The following is a 16,443-nucleotide window of genomic DNA, read 5'->3' as shown; positions in this document are numbered from 1 at the left end:
ATGATAAATACCATTTCCTGCTTTGTTACCTGTTTGGTTGGTGTCAGGTTAGTCAGGGCACTGAGATTTGCTGTATCTGTTATCACCATGGTCTGGGGTAAAAGGCCAGTATGTGCATATTGGGCCACTTCAGACTTGTGGCTGTAGAGAGCTAGAAATGAAAGAAAACAAGATTGTGTGGATTTTGGAGCTCTGAGAGTTGTAACTAGGAACAGGAACAGTTAAATAAATGGGAGATCAACTTAGCCAAAGTGACACCAACATGAATCTGCTGTCAGTCAATCCTGAATCTCAGACACAACCAGTGGGATCTCGATCTAGAAGAGGAATCACCTACCCTCTTCTTCTGTTCTTCTGATAATAAACAGAGTGCTTCAAACCCAGGGGCCATCAGTTAACCTCTCAAGCAAAAGAGACTGTGAAGGTGGTGAAATCCAGTTTGAACCCTTACCATGGGGGCTCTGTATCTGGGCCATGGTGGCCATGAAGGGGCTCTGATTGATGTGGCTCTGGACCTGCTGCATGATGGGCTGCTGGTAAGATGGGTGGAGCTGCTGGGAGAACTGGACAGGCTGAAGGGTAGTAAGGCTGCTTCCCATGCTGTTTATCACAGGAACACTCTGGGCTTGGGTGGAGGCTAGGCCTGAGAAATAAAGACATGCATATTCAGTTCCTTCTTTCATCTCATCTCATACTGGGAGTGCATGACTGTTCCCTCTGCCAAAGTGGGGTCTGCAGAAATTTTGGAATGGTTTCCATAGCTGTGCCTAGTCTCCAATAGTAGTATGAGCTAGGACTCTTTGGGGCAGAGGGAGCTGCTTTACACCTGTGCCTTGTCCAGTTGTGAATGAACTTAGTGTCTATGAAAGTTAAGGTCTATCAACAGTAGTTTGAGCCACATCTTGTGCAGAAAAGCACCATGCAAGTAGCTCTTACCACCAGTGCTTGTGCCTGAGCTGAGGCATCCTGTTCAGCCACAGATCACACAATGCAATTCTGTTCAAATCTGCTGTAATCCTTCACTGGAGAGACCTTCTTTGAAAGTGAAAGTGGAGTTTAATGGCCCAGTCCTTATTTTAACTTCACCTCAAACTGCTGACAAGAGTGCTATGTGTAACTAGCCACAAAGAACTAAATTTAGACTCATGGGTTTCATTTTGTTTAGGCTACCAAATAGCTGGATTTGAAACAATGACATGGAGATGAAAGGTTTTGTATCCCTTTACTCAAGTTGCTTAGCCATCCGTTCCCCACTTGTGAACTGTTAAGCTTCTACAGGAGTAGGACATTTTCATATCATGTGGAATGGTGCAAAGTACTAATGCTTCTGAGGAGCTCCTGACAGTCCCCATATTTGTGATTGATCCTTCAATCATATATTTTTCCCTGCAGCCTCAAAGCTTTTGGCTCAGGAAATGACAGACATTTAAAATGATCATAGATCCTTTTTTCCCTTTCAGGAAATCCTGATAAACAGAGTGTGGGATAGAAACCACAGTGAGCCCTCCAACTTGCCCACATTGTTCACTGCTCACCTATTACCAGGGTGGAGGCCCCTGTGTTGGTGAATGCTGGTGCCAGGGATGAGGTCTCACCAGCTCCAATTGCCATAACACCAGGCAGTGATGCCATGATTAGATTCTGGGTTTGCTGGCTCAACGTGTGTGGATTTTGCTCTAGGCTGTGCAAAGCCGTCAGGGTGCTGACAGGAGGGAGAGGTCCCCCATGAGCAGAGATCTGGGCATGAGGAAGAAAGAAGAGCTGTGAAAATGCCGTCTGCAACAGCTGGAGTATGGTGAGCACTTTAAAGTTCCAATCTGTGATCAGTTTCCCACCCAGCTTCTGACAGTTTGGAAGGGACTTTATTTAGCTGAGTATAGTTTGTATGCTGCCTCCGTGCTGATTGATTAACTATTAAAGAACACTGTCATGGTATTAACAATAACACTTTGCCCTGGTCAGTCTCCTCCCATCTGAGAATCTGAGTGCTTTGCAAACATTTGTGAATTTAGCCTCCGTTCCCATATAGTGAAGTACTATCCTCAGTTTACATTAGGGAGGGGAAAATGAGGTACAGTGGTTCATCCATTTACCCTATTGCTGCTTATTATGTTATTAAAAATCCCATGCAAATTTTTATGTATAAAAAGTTTTGATGCCTTTTTTTTTTTTCAACATATTAAATGTTCAGCTTTAGCAGCCTAACACTTATACTTGTTTAGCACTTTGTAACTAGGGACCTCAAAAGGCTTTACAAACTTGAACCCTCCCAACCCCATTAGAAGGTAGATATGAAGTTAATTTTAGAGTTTGAAAAGTGAGGCACAGAGAGGCTAAGTGACTTAAAAGCTGGTTCAAAGCGGCGGCTAGAACTCATGAGTCCTTCCTTTCTTAGGGCTTCTCTACATTCTATGTAAGTACGCACCAGAGGGGTGTAAATTCTAGTGTGCGTTATTGCAGGGTTGCTTGTTACAGAGAGAGAGAGCATGTCTGGCTAGTGGGTAGAGCAGGACTTTCAGTTCTAGACTTGGTTCTGTCACTGACTGAATTTGTGCCCTTTGTCAAGTCATTTAACCTGTCTGTGTCTCAGTTTTCAAACTCTCAGGTGAACTTCGTAATTCATATCTACCTTCTAGTGAGGTTGAGGTTATAGTCTGTAAACCATGTGAGGTCCCTAGTTAAAAAGTCCTATAAAAGTATCACAAGTATTAAGCTGCCAAAGCTGAATACTTTATATATATATATATATATATATATATATATATATATATATATATATAGTTAAATAAAGCATTGGAACTTCCTAAACATACATATCTGCATTGATCTGTAACAAGATTAAGGAGCAATAGGGTAAATGGTTGGACTAACCATCTTGACAGTGTCCTTTTTTGTACACAGCAGCAGAAGGATATTTTCAAAGTCTTGTGGAAAGACTTTTTTCCTTCACAGGAGTGACCAGAAAATCAGCAAAGTGATTGGGTGACTGTAAAGATTTTAATTGGATTAATGAATTGAACTTTGCCGCAGGACAGCGGTGGACCAATAGAAACTTCTTGCTAACAGGTTTTATATGTCGCATACAATCCAAAGGGAACTGTGCAAACCAGCCAAGAATGATCAATCATATAATCTTAGCGTAGTGATACAAACCACATGGGAGAAGGCTTAGTTAATGAAAGATATCCAAAGGAGATCTGCCTCAAGATGAATATGATTAGGCTGGTACAATCCAGATTTACTGTACAAGATCTATTGGTAGGAATTATATGTAAACTGGGTCTGTTGCACCTTACTTTTACAAATGGGTCAGGGAAAGTAACAGGTCCCTGATTTGTTAGAGCCACTGGATTCTTTTCCCCTATCTTGCTGAGTGTGGAGTTCAATCAAAAGTGAGTGGTAATGGAAGGAATCTGATAGTGGGAGAGAAACAGACCTTTTGGGATGGGGAGGTTAACGGCAGGTCTGTCATTAGATGTCTTGGGCCCTGTTTTCCTATTGAAAGGTGTACCATACTGTTTTGATTAATCCCAGGGCAGTAACTGGATAGGATAGTCCTACTCAGTCCTCATGCTCCCAGTACCCACCCCCACCACTAGGTGTCAGGGTGTGAGAATCCTAAGAATGCTTTTGGACTTGGTACTGCTGTGGAGAGTTAACAGCATTCTGGAAAATATCATTTCTGAATATTGTCCTCTGGAAACCCAGGGAGCCTTCTTTGATTCCCTGACATCATGGAATCACCTGGACTAGGGTATATGTCACTCACCAGCTTAGTGTCTGTGCTCAACAGGTTCTGGCTTGGCTCCAGTCCAGGGGGAGAGACCTGATGAAGAATGGTTTGGGTGGTCACCATGGAGCTGTTCCCATGATGATTGCTGCTGGAAGACTCTGCCTCATTGGCTGGCTGCTGATTGTACCTCATTCCTATGTCAGAAAAGGAGAGACTTGGTTCCCACAGATGAGGCTGATCTAGTAAATTAGGACAAGCAATAAATTCAATTCCCTTTCTAGGCCTTTGCCTTAGAAGTGCCAAGTGCACCAAGGCAGCCCTCCTTCACTGGTGCTGTTTCAGAGCTGAGAGGGTGTGTGGACTGAGCACGGTACTTGGAAACCAAGAACACACCAAAATTTTAATCCTCCCAGTAGCTTGCTGGGTGGCCTTGGACAAGTCATCTCCTGATGTACCAGCTTTGTGCAAGGCTGAGTATTGCCATGGGAAAAAAGCTGTGTAACTAAGTTGGTTAGAAATTCTTCCTAGGAGTAAATATAGAAGGGAAGGGAGTCTGGGTGATAGCATCTACCCCAAAGTGAGAGGTAAACTCAGTCTTCCAGGTTCACTCAATCCTGGGCTTCCCTGGCCTTACCAATAGACCCAAATCCTTCTTTGGCAAGATCAACATGTGTCAAAGGGAGAGGGGAATTATTCCTTCTAGCCTTTTAAGTGGTAGGCTTTTCTATTCTATTGTGTCAAGGAAGATTGCTAGAAACCCCTTACTCTGAGAGGGATGATGGAATTTCCACCATTAAGTCCCTGCTTTAGCACTGAGGACAGTTTAGGTAGCAGCTTTATTCCCTTCCCTGCACAGAGGGGGAGTTTGCACTTGTGCTCTAGTTGCAGTGTCTCTTGCAGCCCTGGAGATCAATGATGATTGGTACTGCTTCACTAACACACTGGCATCTCAAGGACTTTTGCCTAGAAACACGAAAAAGGACAAAGCACCTGAGCATTACATAATAGAAAAGTGAGCTTGCTGAATACAGGTACTTGTCACTTGTTCATCTGGCTACCACAGAGAAAGGAGGCGGAGATGCCATTGTCAGTTTTCATAATCACTGAAAGCAGAAGAGTCTGTTTTGGCTTGCTGAGGCTGCAGAGGGTACCTTTTCCTAACTCCTAACAATTCAGCCAAGAATGTTTGTGTCTCCGACTTATGGCAGTTGGAGGCTCCCAAAGAGGGAGCCGTGCATGTGAGAAGAAAGGGTATACAATTAACCTCTGATACAAGGTAACAGGCGAGCCCTTGAAATAGGGATTACTGACTGCTGTTCATCAATAGGGGGCTGTGACAGAGCAATGAATAAGAACTGACTGTAAGGCACTCCCTCAGCATTGAGCTTCCAGTGTCCTCTTCACTCCACTTGTCACCCTTCTCCCCTCATCTCGTGCATGCAGAAATATCCCTTTATCACCTACACTTTGATCCTGTGTAAACCCCATGTCAGTTTGGCTGTCCCATCTACTGATCAGCCTCTGAAGGGACAAGCTTCGAAATGGCCTCGGTGCCTGAACTTGCAGGCTCACCGGTCTCCTGTTCCAGTACTTTGTAGTCAGTACTCACCGTGGACTTTGCTTGGCGAGATAGCAGGCGTTGGCTGAAGGGAGGAAGAGTTGTGAGAGGTCAGTGAGGGAGCAGAGCTGGGCTGCGGCCCACTGTAGGTATCCATGGCTAGCTTGTGCCGAAAGGCTTCCTCCTTCCTACGGTTGGCAAACCAGTTATAAACTCTCACCTCGGTGACCAGGTTTGAGCCCAGACCTTGGGCCTGGGATGGGGAGACGCCACGCTGAATGCACTCTGCCCTATCAGGAAAGAGCAAAGGAAGGGCCTTGGTGATCTCATAGCTGTGTAAGGAAACACTTTCTTTCTGTTTGGTGAGCTGGAGCACTGCTGAATGATTGATAGCTCTGGATTGACTCCCTAATCAGCTAATATGTGCTATGGTGACTCCTGTGACCAGGCAGGGTCTCCATAACACCAGGCCCTTGATGATACACTCATGGAGTGTGGGGGGTGCGGGGGGACACGCTCAACAGCCAAAGGTCTGTGTGGGGTGTTCGTGACTTCGGTGTCTGTATGCATGCCTGGTCACCCAGTAAGCAGAGGCTCAGGGCAGGATGAGCAGGCTGTTCTGTACAGTGGGTAGAGAGGCAGAGCATTGTTGGAGCCCAGGACTGGAATAACAGGCAATGAGAGCTCAGTGCTGGAAACTTGTTCTACAGCTGGCTCTAGCCAATCATTCTCTTGCATTGGGTATTGGGATTTCACTACACAGCGTTTTGCAAATTGTATCCCAAAGAAAGAACAACAGGAGATCTCAATCCACTGCTACCCCATTGCCCTTACACAGAGCAGAGTATGGCTTCTGGCAGTATAGCAAGAGCACACAAAGGCCCATTCCATCCCTCTCTTTTCCCCTCCTCCATCAACACTGGAGACCCTCCTTCACCTGTTGCACTCCTCCACCAATGCTTCTCTCTCCTCCTTGCTTGGGTTCTTCTGTCTCTCGTAAGCTTGGAATAGGATCTGTTGTGAGGCAGGACCCCACTTAAAGCGGTTTCTTCTCCCTTTCTTGGTGGGCAGGTCATCTCCCATGGGCTCCTCTGCCACAAGTCCCTGACCAGCATGAGTGAACTCTGGAAACACAAATAGGCAAGGGGCTTTGCTTGCTGATAGGATGTTTTTGTAACATTCTCTTTCTTGGAATTCATCTGGCTCAGAGCAACTTACCTTTACTCAGTGTCTCCTACTATTGAACAAATGCAGGTGCAAAATCTAGATGAGATTTAAATAAAGCTCTATATTTGTCTAAAATGGGTAAGATCATCCCCACTGGGACCATCGGATATGGTGCATCTTGATTCCTAGTGTGAAGCAGTGAAACAGAACTAGCAGCAGGAGCTGGGGTGGATGCAACTCATGTAGAGTCCAACCCTCTAGGCCCAACTAAAGGCCAAGTTATTAATTTTACTAGGGGCCCATCTAATACGTATAAAATGAAACCAATTACAGCCACATTTGTTCATATGGAGATGGAGGTTGCAAAGGCTATCATTTTAAGCATGTATTTGTAACACACTGACTTAGTATGTGTGAGAGATGGTATCGCACTCAGGGCTGACCCCAGAGCTACAGCCTGCTACTTACTCATGGCTAAAGGAATTACTTCTTTAGATGAAATTGCAGATAACTCTTTTCTGGTGCTGAAGGTCCTGGGTTCTATCACTGCTGGTGATCAGCTATGCTGTCTATGCTTACATAAATGCACTTCATTGGGCAGTGCCCCATCTTGGTCCAAGTCAGTGCCCCCATTTGGATATACCGACAGATGAGAGCTGTAGCCTGCTCTCCACCTTTAAAGAAGTGGGTGGCTGCAGGCTCCTTTGTGCAGTTTGGCCACCCCTGTTGAATGGTGACATGAACTTGTCTAACCTTACTGCTAGGAAGGGCCTCCCTCCCCTGCCTTCCACACTGCAGATGAGGGTAGGGGGAGCTATAGGACACTAGAGTTAGGAGAGATTTGCTGTTGCTATACTTACGCTGGGCCACCTCTCGCTGCTTGCGGACATACCAGGTGTAGAGAGCAGCTCTCTTCTGGGTCTTCATGGGTGTGCCTTTGTTGAGATGCTGTGAGAGGTGAGACTGATTTAAACCTGTAGTGTCCACCACCTCCCTTTGAGGGATGTTGTGCTGCTGGAGGTAGGATTTCACCATCTTTGCTACTCTCCAGGGATCCTCTCTAGAAGGAACAGAAAATGCACCTCATTAAAGATAGAATTCTTGTCTGTGTATCCAGGTTGCACAAAAGGGATTCAAGGAATGTCAGCCAGCACTTCTTGCATGAAGTGTGGGCACCAGAAGCAATGAGAGAGGTGAATCCTCTGTTCATGCTTTGCCTTTGAAGCAGGTAGGATAGATGTAGTATGCTGCAAAATAGCCGTTCATCTCTCCAAGGAAATCTCTTGTTCAGTGTGACACTCTATGCAGGGGTTTGACCTAACCTCCAAGCTAAATGACTTACTTGCCTAAATCATTTAATGAATATTTTTGATAGCCCTGGAGAGTGAACTCCTTGGAGTAGCAGTGGTGACAGTTTCCTCTATGCCATCCTTCTTGTGTAGCTCAATTCTGACCAAGAGCCTATCACCTCTGGAGCAGTGGGAGAGGGATGAGGGGTGGAGCCGATGATGTCCCATATTTCAGGGTTCCATTTCTCACAATGCTGTATGTTTTGGGCTCTGCTTTTCTGTTTCAGGAAGTGGGTCTCTTTTTCTCTGCTTCCCTGTCTGTGGGGGATGTGTGCTCACAGATAACGTAATGTACTTTCCTAAACTGGGTTCACTTTAATATCAGACCGACTCATCCTCACTTGCATTCTGACTCTGGCTCTGATCCAGCTTGGGGTAACCCACAGCGGAGCTGCCAAGAAAGAGAGGAGCTCCAAACCCAAAATAACTTGAAATGATTCTACAATGTATACTTATGCACGTGAGACTCCTGTACCCAGACACCAACCATATACACCACCCACATGTCGTTGCACATATGGCACTTTACATATACACATATAGATAAGCACACATCTGCTCTTTCAAATTTTCCATTTTGCATCTATGTACTTAGAGAAAAAAATGAACACCTATTTACAATCCCAGCCACTCCGCTGTACAAGCCAAGAAGAGTAGAACTGTGCATGGAAAAAAAAAAAGATAGTAAACTGACCTTGGGAATTTCATAATAGTTGTAAATCTGATAAGGTTTATTAGAACGTCTGTTAAGGTTCCTGAGCATTTGAGTAACCATGGGGCTGACTAAAGGGATTGTGATTGAATTTCGGTGAGTGGTTTGGGTTTGACTGAACCTGAAACTTAGTAGAACTTGGAAGATCTGAACCAAGCAGTTTAGAACCAAACATGAACAAGCCCTGCGTTGAGGAAATGTCTGGTTTCTTTGCAGATGTAACATGGAGCTGCCCTCTGTTTTTCTAATGTGAAATGCCTGAGGGACTGACTGGACTGGACGTGATCCCAACACGGTATAGATAATGTTGATGTCCTCTCCAAATACCAGTAGTAGGTGGGTGGAATAAGAGAAAAATACCCAGGACTATGGGGAAAATACAGCAGGATAGTTGGGGGTGGAAGGCGAGAGAGCAGCCTGAACACTAGCTGCTTTTGTTGACTCTGTGGGTTGTCAGAGGCTGAAAAGCGATAAGGAGCACAAAGTCCGCACCTGTTCTCTCAGCACAAACATCCTTATCTCTTTTCCTGCTGCAGCCTCTTCGACAGCAACCAGACGGTCCAAGGAGCAAGCTCAACTGCAGTTAAAGTGTGATAGGAGGCGAGACAGGGCCAGCTTTCTGGCGAAATCTCTTTTCTTAAAATGGCACCACTGGTGGAGCTGTGCCAAAATGCTCCATTTTCCACCCTCTCCCCTTGTACTCTTCAAAGACCCCAGATTAGGGCAACCCATCTAACATGTTTTTCCCATTCCTGAGCTTTAAGCAGTTGGTGTTTGCTCTACTACCTCTTGAGACAAGGGGTAATCTCCTCCCTGTTGTGGTCTCTCTTCATTCAGCCTCTATTAATCCAGCCTGCAGCTGAGCCCTGGGCACTTTCCTCCTTTAAAGAGATACCCAACAGCCCCAAGCTGGCCCAGGATTCTGTTGTACAGTGATAATTAGAAGATGCTCAAGGGCAAGGTTTCTGCCCTATCTTTCAGATCATGTTTCTGGGTCATCTAGTGAAGAAAGGGAGGGGGATTCATGATCACCCATAGACGCTTCTATAATGTACTGAATTCCTTCCCACTTGGCATCTGAGCCACTTACTTACCTCTCTCTCAGCTCTCTGTGTGAGAAGAGCAGGGAGGTACTTGGGAGAGGATGAGACTCTCACTCTTTCATAGTTTAGAACACTATGGGGTGCCAAGGTAGAGAGAGATTCCCAAGGTGTGTCTACAATTCAAGTGCATCTGCACTTGGGAGCTGTTTACAGCATGGATGTCCCTTAACACAGGTAAAGGGTAGTTTCATGGTGTAGCATAGATGATGCCTTAACTGTGTCCACATGTACTGTCAAAGCCAAACCTTTAATTCCTGTGTAAAGAGACGTCATGATCATAGGTTATACTGTGTTGCTAGGTCAGTTGAACACTCTCACAGACTATCACTTATCCTCATAGCGCTGCCTGCAGTGGGCTTCACCATAGACACAAACACCAGGGGTGAAATCCTTGCCCCACTGAAGTCAATGGCAAAACTGTCTTTGCCTTCAGTAGGAGTAGGATTTCACTGCAGGGCCAATCTTGCTCACCTTACTTGGGCAAAACGCTCAATTAATTTAGTGAGTCAGGACGGCAAAAAGGTCCCAGCCTTGTTCAACATCTGACCACTTCATGCCTCATTTTGGCTTCAGCTTCCTGTTCTTCCCAAGTACAAACTCTACCCCCACGGCTTTACCATTCTTCAGGGGCTATCTCCAGATTTTCCTTATCCTCAGATAACAGACTTTTATTCTTTCCTTCCCATCTTCTAGGTCCTGGTCTCTTGCCTTCAGCTTCTCCTTGTCCCCTGAGAATAGGCTTTCTCCCTGGCCCTATACAACCTCTGGGGCATGGGGGCCTATCTCTTCCATTCCAGCTGCTCCTTTCCTCAGTTGGGAGGTTGCTTTTTGAGGGCGTTTTCACCTCCCTTTTGTTACTTGAACAATAAGTAACCCAGGTAGTTAGTTATAAACTCAAAGGGAACAAGAGGCTAGTTGATAATTTATAGCAACATCTCAAATTTAAATGGAAAGTAAATATCAAGTTGTTAGCATTAAAGAAAACCCAATCCAGAGAGCTGGGGATGTAACATTCAGGGGACCTTCTCTCTCCTTCAGTCTTCCTGATTTTTCTTCCCAATCTTTCTCTCTCTCTCCCATTTTTTGTCCTCTTTCTGTCCATCCTCTTTCCTTTATTCTCCACCACCTCTCAGGGCAGCACAGTCTGATCGTTTTCAGATTCCCTTGTGCCAAAGATCTGATTTGATCTCTTGGAGGCAGGTTCTGAATTGCTTGTGCTTTGAACTGGAAACAAGTTCAAAGGAGGTCCAGAGCTTTGAAGTGCTCAGGATCATCCCTCCAGTCCTTTTCATTGAAGAGTGCCAGACATCTACCGCGGATTTCAGTGCACAAACTGGACCTGAGATAGGCAGAGAGCAGGGAAGGTAAGACTAACCTCAGCATGGTTGTTTTCATTTGAACTTTGCTCGGTTTGCCTTAGCTTGGCCTATACAATCAGATGCTGATATAAAAGGGGTGTTATAGCTTAATCTCAGGGCCCCTCAGCAACCAGCTCCCTGAGGGAAAGGACTGGGCCTTTTACCTCTACAGCTCCCTGTTTCCTTTTCAGAAAATATGCCTAGAGAATCTTATAACCTCAACCTCCCTCTTTCCTTGTGGAATTCTACCCTTTGCCCTAGAGGGAAAAATTGCTATACCTAGCCACAGGTAACAGCAGCACTTATCCTGCCTTCTCATTATACATCCACCGCATACCCCTCACCAACTGAAGTCTGCTCCTTCCCCTGGCCCACACCAAAGACAATCAATATTCTGTCTTCTCCATAGGGAATAGCTAATAATTGCCCCATAGCCTTCCCCAACATATTAATTAATTTATTATTGACTTCTCCCTCCAGTTCTGTCCTTTGTGGAGTGAACTGAGGCATTTCCAAAAACACTTACGTTATTTAGGATTGTGGGTCCCATGGAAGAGCAATGAGACATGTACTTCTGAATCGCTGAGGTACTCTTGAAAATCCCATCCCTTATCTCTCTTCTGCGATTCACAATGTAGTGGGTGAAGGGCTCACCCACTAGCTCCTCACTAAGGAAACCTCCCTATGGATTGCATACTCAGTGTATTCTGTAGGGACAAAGGGTAATGGACTCCAGCAAGTGAACTTAGAGCTATGTAACGGGGCAATTGCCTCCATACTGGATTTATTCAGTGTAATACAGCGGTTCACAAACTGCTTCGCAGAATCACTAGTGTTTCACAGAGCACATACTAATGGTCTGCAGAAAGGTGACGGGTCACATTGTGATTTTTCTCCTTGTTCGCAGGCAGTATATCAAAAGCACAGAAATATCTTAAAACATTTTCCTATATTACTTTCCCATGTAAACAAGTAAGTTACTGTGACCATGAACAGGAGGTGAGGTGTCCATGAGACAATCTTTTGATTTAGATGTGGTCTACAATAGTCTGAAAACTGCTGGTAACACATAAGGGGATTTCTGCACTTTCATAGTGCCTATGTATTTGAATACCACAAAATCATGCACTCAGGTTTTTGAGCAACCATCAATTTGCAAGCAGAGAAGCTTTGTTCTGCATGCCATTGTGCTAGGTGAGCAAGGCTGCTCTCCTTCCTTGTGTCCCATCTGGTGGGAAGTGATTTCGATAATACACCATTTTGTACTATGTATAATATATATTGACTTCTTATCATACCTCCAATCCTGTTCCTTTTTCAAGTGAATTGAGGCATTTTCAAAAACACCTACATTATTTAGGATTATTTATATATAATATAAATTATTATTATTTTATTATTCTAAGGACATGCCCATCAGGCCTTCTTCTATTAAAAGGTTTCTTTCCTGAAGGGGCTTCTTAGTTGTTAGCTATTGCTTGCCCATTATTGGTCTCTGATATTGACCCAGATGCTTTTAATTTACTTCCCCAAACACACAATTGCTTCTTAAAATTGTGCAGAAAGGCAGAGATTTTTATCAGACCTGTCTATCCACTGCCCCCATTTAGGAGACGTTTTTAATGGGTTTGGGTCAATATGCTCCATGCCTTGTGGTTAAGACACAGGACCAGATTCCGGAAGACCCTTGTTCTATTTCCAGCACTTGCACCAATTTCCTATGTAACCATGGCTAAGGCACTTAACCTCTCTTTGCCTTAGTTTCCTCGTCTGTAAATGAGGATGATGTTTCATTCACAGTGTGTAAAGAGCTTTGAGATCTTCAGTTAGAAAATGCTGAAGAAGTGCGAAGCATTACTGTAAAAATGTGGTATAGAAATTAGTTTTGTGCTGAAACTGACAGAAACCACAGGGCAACTGGAAAGAATGGGAAGATCAGAAACCAAAGTTTATGCCAAGGTGAAGGGAGATGTGGGAGTGAAGGACCACACTGGATCCCCAACTCCTGGATAGGAATTCCCTCCAGTTGTGAAATTCTCTTTACCAGAGCACAGTGGATAGAGTTTAATTCCTGCTTCATCCATTAATTAAAGAGGGGATTAAGGCAGGTGCTCTTCTCTAGCTTCCATGGATTTCCCTATGGAGAGGCACCTGATAAATCATCAGAAGTTAATGATCAAAAAGCTTATCAGGGTCTTTTCGTTTATAAATTTATAAGACAAAAGAGAAATAATAAAGCCATTGGATAATTAGTAACTAGCCAGGGCCCGCCCGGTGCAACTGGAGCTCAAACTGCCCCAAGTTCTCTACACAGGCTTAGGGAGAAGAGAGAGAGAAGGAGATGGGTAAAAGCAATGTGAAAGAGAGAGAGACAGACAGACACTCTCAGACAGGTAGACATAGAAACAGGGTGATGAGAGACAGAGAGAAGTGGTGGGGAGATAGGAAAGGAGGATCTGAGGAAAACAGATATAGAACAAGGGAGTTGGAAAAAGCAAGGGTGTAAGAAAGAGGGAAGGGGACAAAATGAAAAGGCAAAGAAGGGAAGGGATTTATTGGATGGAAAAGAAGATAGAGTTATGGGGAGCATCTTTCCTCTCAGGTAAGTGCTGTTCCAGTCTATTTTCTTCCTTCAGCTACTGTAATGTGATCAGCTCCAAATCTGCCCAGACTCTCTAGAGGTCAGGCAATAGAACCATCCCCCCTTAAATATTACAGTGAATATTAACCCTTAAGTACTGTGCTCTCTTTCTATCTTGGGGCTATTGCTGGGGTTTTGTGCGTACTTTTTCTTGTTACGTTTTGTATGAATATCCTTTCCTTATAAAAAGGAATGGCCACAAAGCCGATAAATCCTCTAACTAGAGTTTAATTTTCCCCCAAAAAGATTGTGAATAGTGGTTTGAGTCTCCAGAACGTCGCAGTCACCCTGTGCCTCTTGTCTGCTCATAATCTTGGAGAGTAGCTTCAGTGCAGATGGATGAGATGTTGTGGCTAAGGATTTAATTGTGTTAGGTGGATTTGAAGGGCGATATCCTGAAGTCCTTGCTCAGGCAGACCAGCCATTGGAATCGCTAGGATTCATGTCGCTGAGTTAGAATTGCAGGAGCACAATTCTGATTCTGCCTGTGGGCTTTCTGGAGTGAAATGAGAGTGATTGGTTCAGGAAGCTCACATTTTTTGGCTATTAAGAATAAATAACTGCATGTTCAGGCAAGTCATACAACAGTAGTCTGTAGACTGCACACTCGTCTACATTCAGTGTTCATGATGGGAGATGGAGGACAGAAGGGTAATGTCGACCTGGATTGCCAACCAGTTTGCCTTGCACTTCTTCATCTGAAATTCCCACTGAAATCAATGGGAGTCTTACATGAACAAAGATATGAAGATCAGGCTCTCTTAATTTGTCTCTACTGACAAATACTTGACTCTAGCTAAAATCAGTAAAATAAAAATATACATCTTGGTAAAAATGGCAAGAGAATTTAGGAGTATTTTTCCCTCCTATGATGAGAATTCCCACACTACATGATAGAAGTTAATATGATGGCTTCTTTTCTTATTTTTTTCTAACAACTGAAATGGTGGCTTCTGTAAAAACTGTCAGACAGTTAAAGCGACAGAAGTTGTACAGCTCCCAGATTTTTCTCAAGTCATTGTTTCCCAGATGATATTAGCACTTTTAATATGTAATTGGGCCCCATAGCACTTTGTGTGTGCGTATTTTTTAAATGTCTGTGGAAGAGAACTGAACATTATTAAGGAACATGAAGCTTGTCAGTTCGGTTTTGGGGCTGGCATTGATGGGGAGAATCTCTGCACCTCTAACGTATTTCAGGGAAGAGATGAAGGAAAGAGAAATAAAGGAACGGAGAGCAAGAAAGGGAAAGGAAAACCATGTCCTTACTGTAATAGTCTGTCCACAACAGCCTTCTGGTGAGCAGCCTCCTCTGGACTCAGGTTTTCCAGCTCCTTCATGATTGGAGGGGTGAATTCCTCCCCATCGTCAGAGGTTTCCTCCTCGGACATCCTGGATTCCTCCATCCCATTGGACAGGTTGGGAATTTCAGCACAGGGTTCCCCTTTTTCCACCTGGATGGCACTGATGGCACGCTGGCTTTCACTCTGCAGAGCATAGGGGTCCACTTCCCCGAGCGCTTTGATCAGGGTCTCCTTGGTTAGCCCTGACTCCAGCAGTGCTCCCAGCAGCTCCACCTGAAGATGACTCAGCTTAGAGACCATGGTCTTCAGTCTGGTGTCCCTTGGATTTGAGTTTCAGCACGTTCTGCCTTCAGCCTTCTCTACACCATGTTCCTGAGGTAATACACCCAACTGTCAGCAGAGTGGGAATGGCATTAGACTCCCGCCTTTGCACCCCCCAAAAAAAACAAAATACAAAAATGAGCCACTTCAGACCCCCCACGACTGTCCTGAGCCAGTGCTGATAAAGGGACCCTTGGCTATCTGTTTACATTGGAGCAGTGTAAATTCTCCAAGGTTCATATTTATCCGTGTGCTTAGCAAGTTACTGAACTTTGGACTTCAGCACTGCAGCAGCAGTTCACAAAGTGCAGGAGGGGGAGGGGAAAAGGTAGGGAGGCAGAAGAGAATAGGAGAGTAAAAGGAATGGACAGAGAAAAAGCCAGGATGGGAGACAGATAGAAGAGAGAAATGGAAAGAAAATTGAATGAGAAAGTGAGAGCGGAGAAGTCTGACTGGTTCTTGGCCCTATTGGTTAAGAACAGAGATAGGCTTGAGGAACCAGAAGCATGGGGCTAAGCCCCACTGAAACCTTCGGGCTGGGAATTAGTGGCCGCCGCAGCTCATCCAATCTTTGTGTACCACACCCCAGGCATCAAGTACAACCTCTGGATTTATTCTAATATTCTAAGATCTACCATACTCTCAAAGGGCTCCCATTGACTTCAGTGGGACAGGCTGGGGCACTAAATGGCTGCTGAGCCAGTTCCCCACATTGGCACTTACCTGTCCCCGTTTCTCTTCATTGGAACCTACTGCCTTTATTGTTCTTTTGGTGAGCGCTCACAGTGTGTACTCTTTACAAAGGAGACATGGGGCCTGCCCCACTGAATTTATAATCTAAGCAGGCAAACAAAATAAACATGCAAGCTGTGTTCTGGGTATTGGTGCACTTCTAAAGGTTCCTGGCTTGCCTACAACTGCTCCTCCTCTCCCTATGAGTGCCACCCACAGTGACTTCATTTATCAACACCATAGTTTTACCCCATTGATACTAACCTGTTTTAGGGATCTACTCCCAATTGTTGGATGTCTTTTTAAAAGATCTGCACTAGTTAATCCCAAAAGGTGTGGGCTTGATGCAGGAATCACTTGGTCAAATTCTCTGCCCACTGTTGTATAGGAAGTCAGATTAGATGTTAATAATGGTCCCTTTTCACCTTAACACTTGTGAATTAATGTCTCTGCTCTGACTGGTTA

At 44.6% G+C, this 16,443-nt stretch overlaps 2 protein-coding genes across 3 annotated transcripts in view; one reads left to right on the top strand and one right to left on the bottom strand.

Annotated features, from left to right (window-relative positions):
* The window catches only part of C15H12orf43 (chromosome 15 C12orf43 homolog), a 13,950-nt gene extending 12,040 nt beyond the window's left edge, over positions 1-1,910 (top strand). The window contains exon 7 of the mRNA XM_050923646.1: positions 1,681-1,910. Coding sequence (XP_050779603.1) covers positions 1,681-1,729 — 49 coding nt within the window. The 3' untranslated portion in view covers positions 1,730-1,910. The remainder of the gene's footprint in view (positions 1-1,680) is intronic.
* The window catches only part of HNF1A (HNF1 homeobox A), a 20,196-nt gene extending 3,753 nt beyond the window's left edge, over positions 1-16,443 (bottom strand). Inside the window, exons 1-8 of one of the 2 annotated variants that reach the window (XM_050923609.1) lie at positions 14,891-16,443; positions 7,319-7,518; positions 6,229-6,415; positions 5,343-5,581; positions 3,770-3,972; positions 1,536-1,737; positions 452-643; positions 30-151 (exon numbers count right to left, since the gene is read on the bottom strand). In XM_050923609.1, the coding sequence (XP_050779566.1) occupies positions 30-151; positions 452-643; positions 1,536-1,737; positions 3,770-3,972; positions 5,343-5,581; positions 6,229-6,415; positions 7,319-7,518; positions 14,891-15,225 (1,680 nt within the window). In that variant the 5' untranslated portion in view covers positions 15,226-16,443. The remainder of the gene's footprint in view (positions 1-29; positions 152-451; positions 644-1,535; positions 1,738-3,769; positions 3,973-5,342; positions 5,582-6,228; positions 6,416-7,318; positions 7,519-14,890) is intronic. The other variant, XM_050923611.1, reaches the window with a different exon arrangement.

This window comes from Gopherus flavomarginatus, chromosome 15 (genome assembly GCF_025201925.1).
Source record: "Gopherus flavomarginatus isolate rGopFla2 chromosome 15, rGopFla2.mat.asm, whole genome shotgun sequence".
Lineage (NCBI taxonomy): Eukaryota > Metazoa > Chordata > Testudines > Testudinidae > Gopherus > Gopherus flavomarginatus.
Note: the sequence above shows the minus strand (reverse complement) of the source record. Positions and strands in the feature narration are given on the sequence as shown.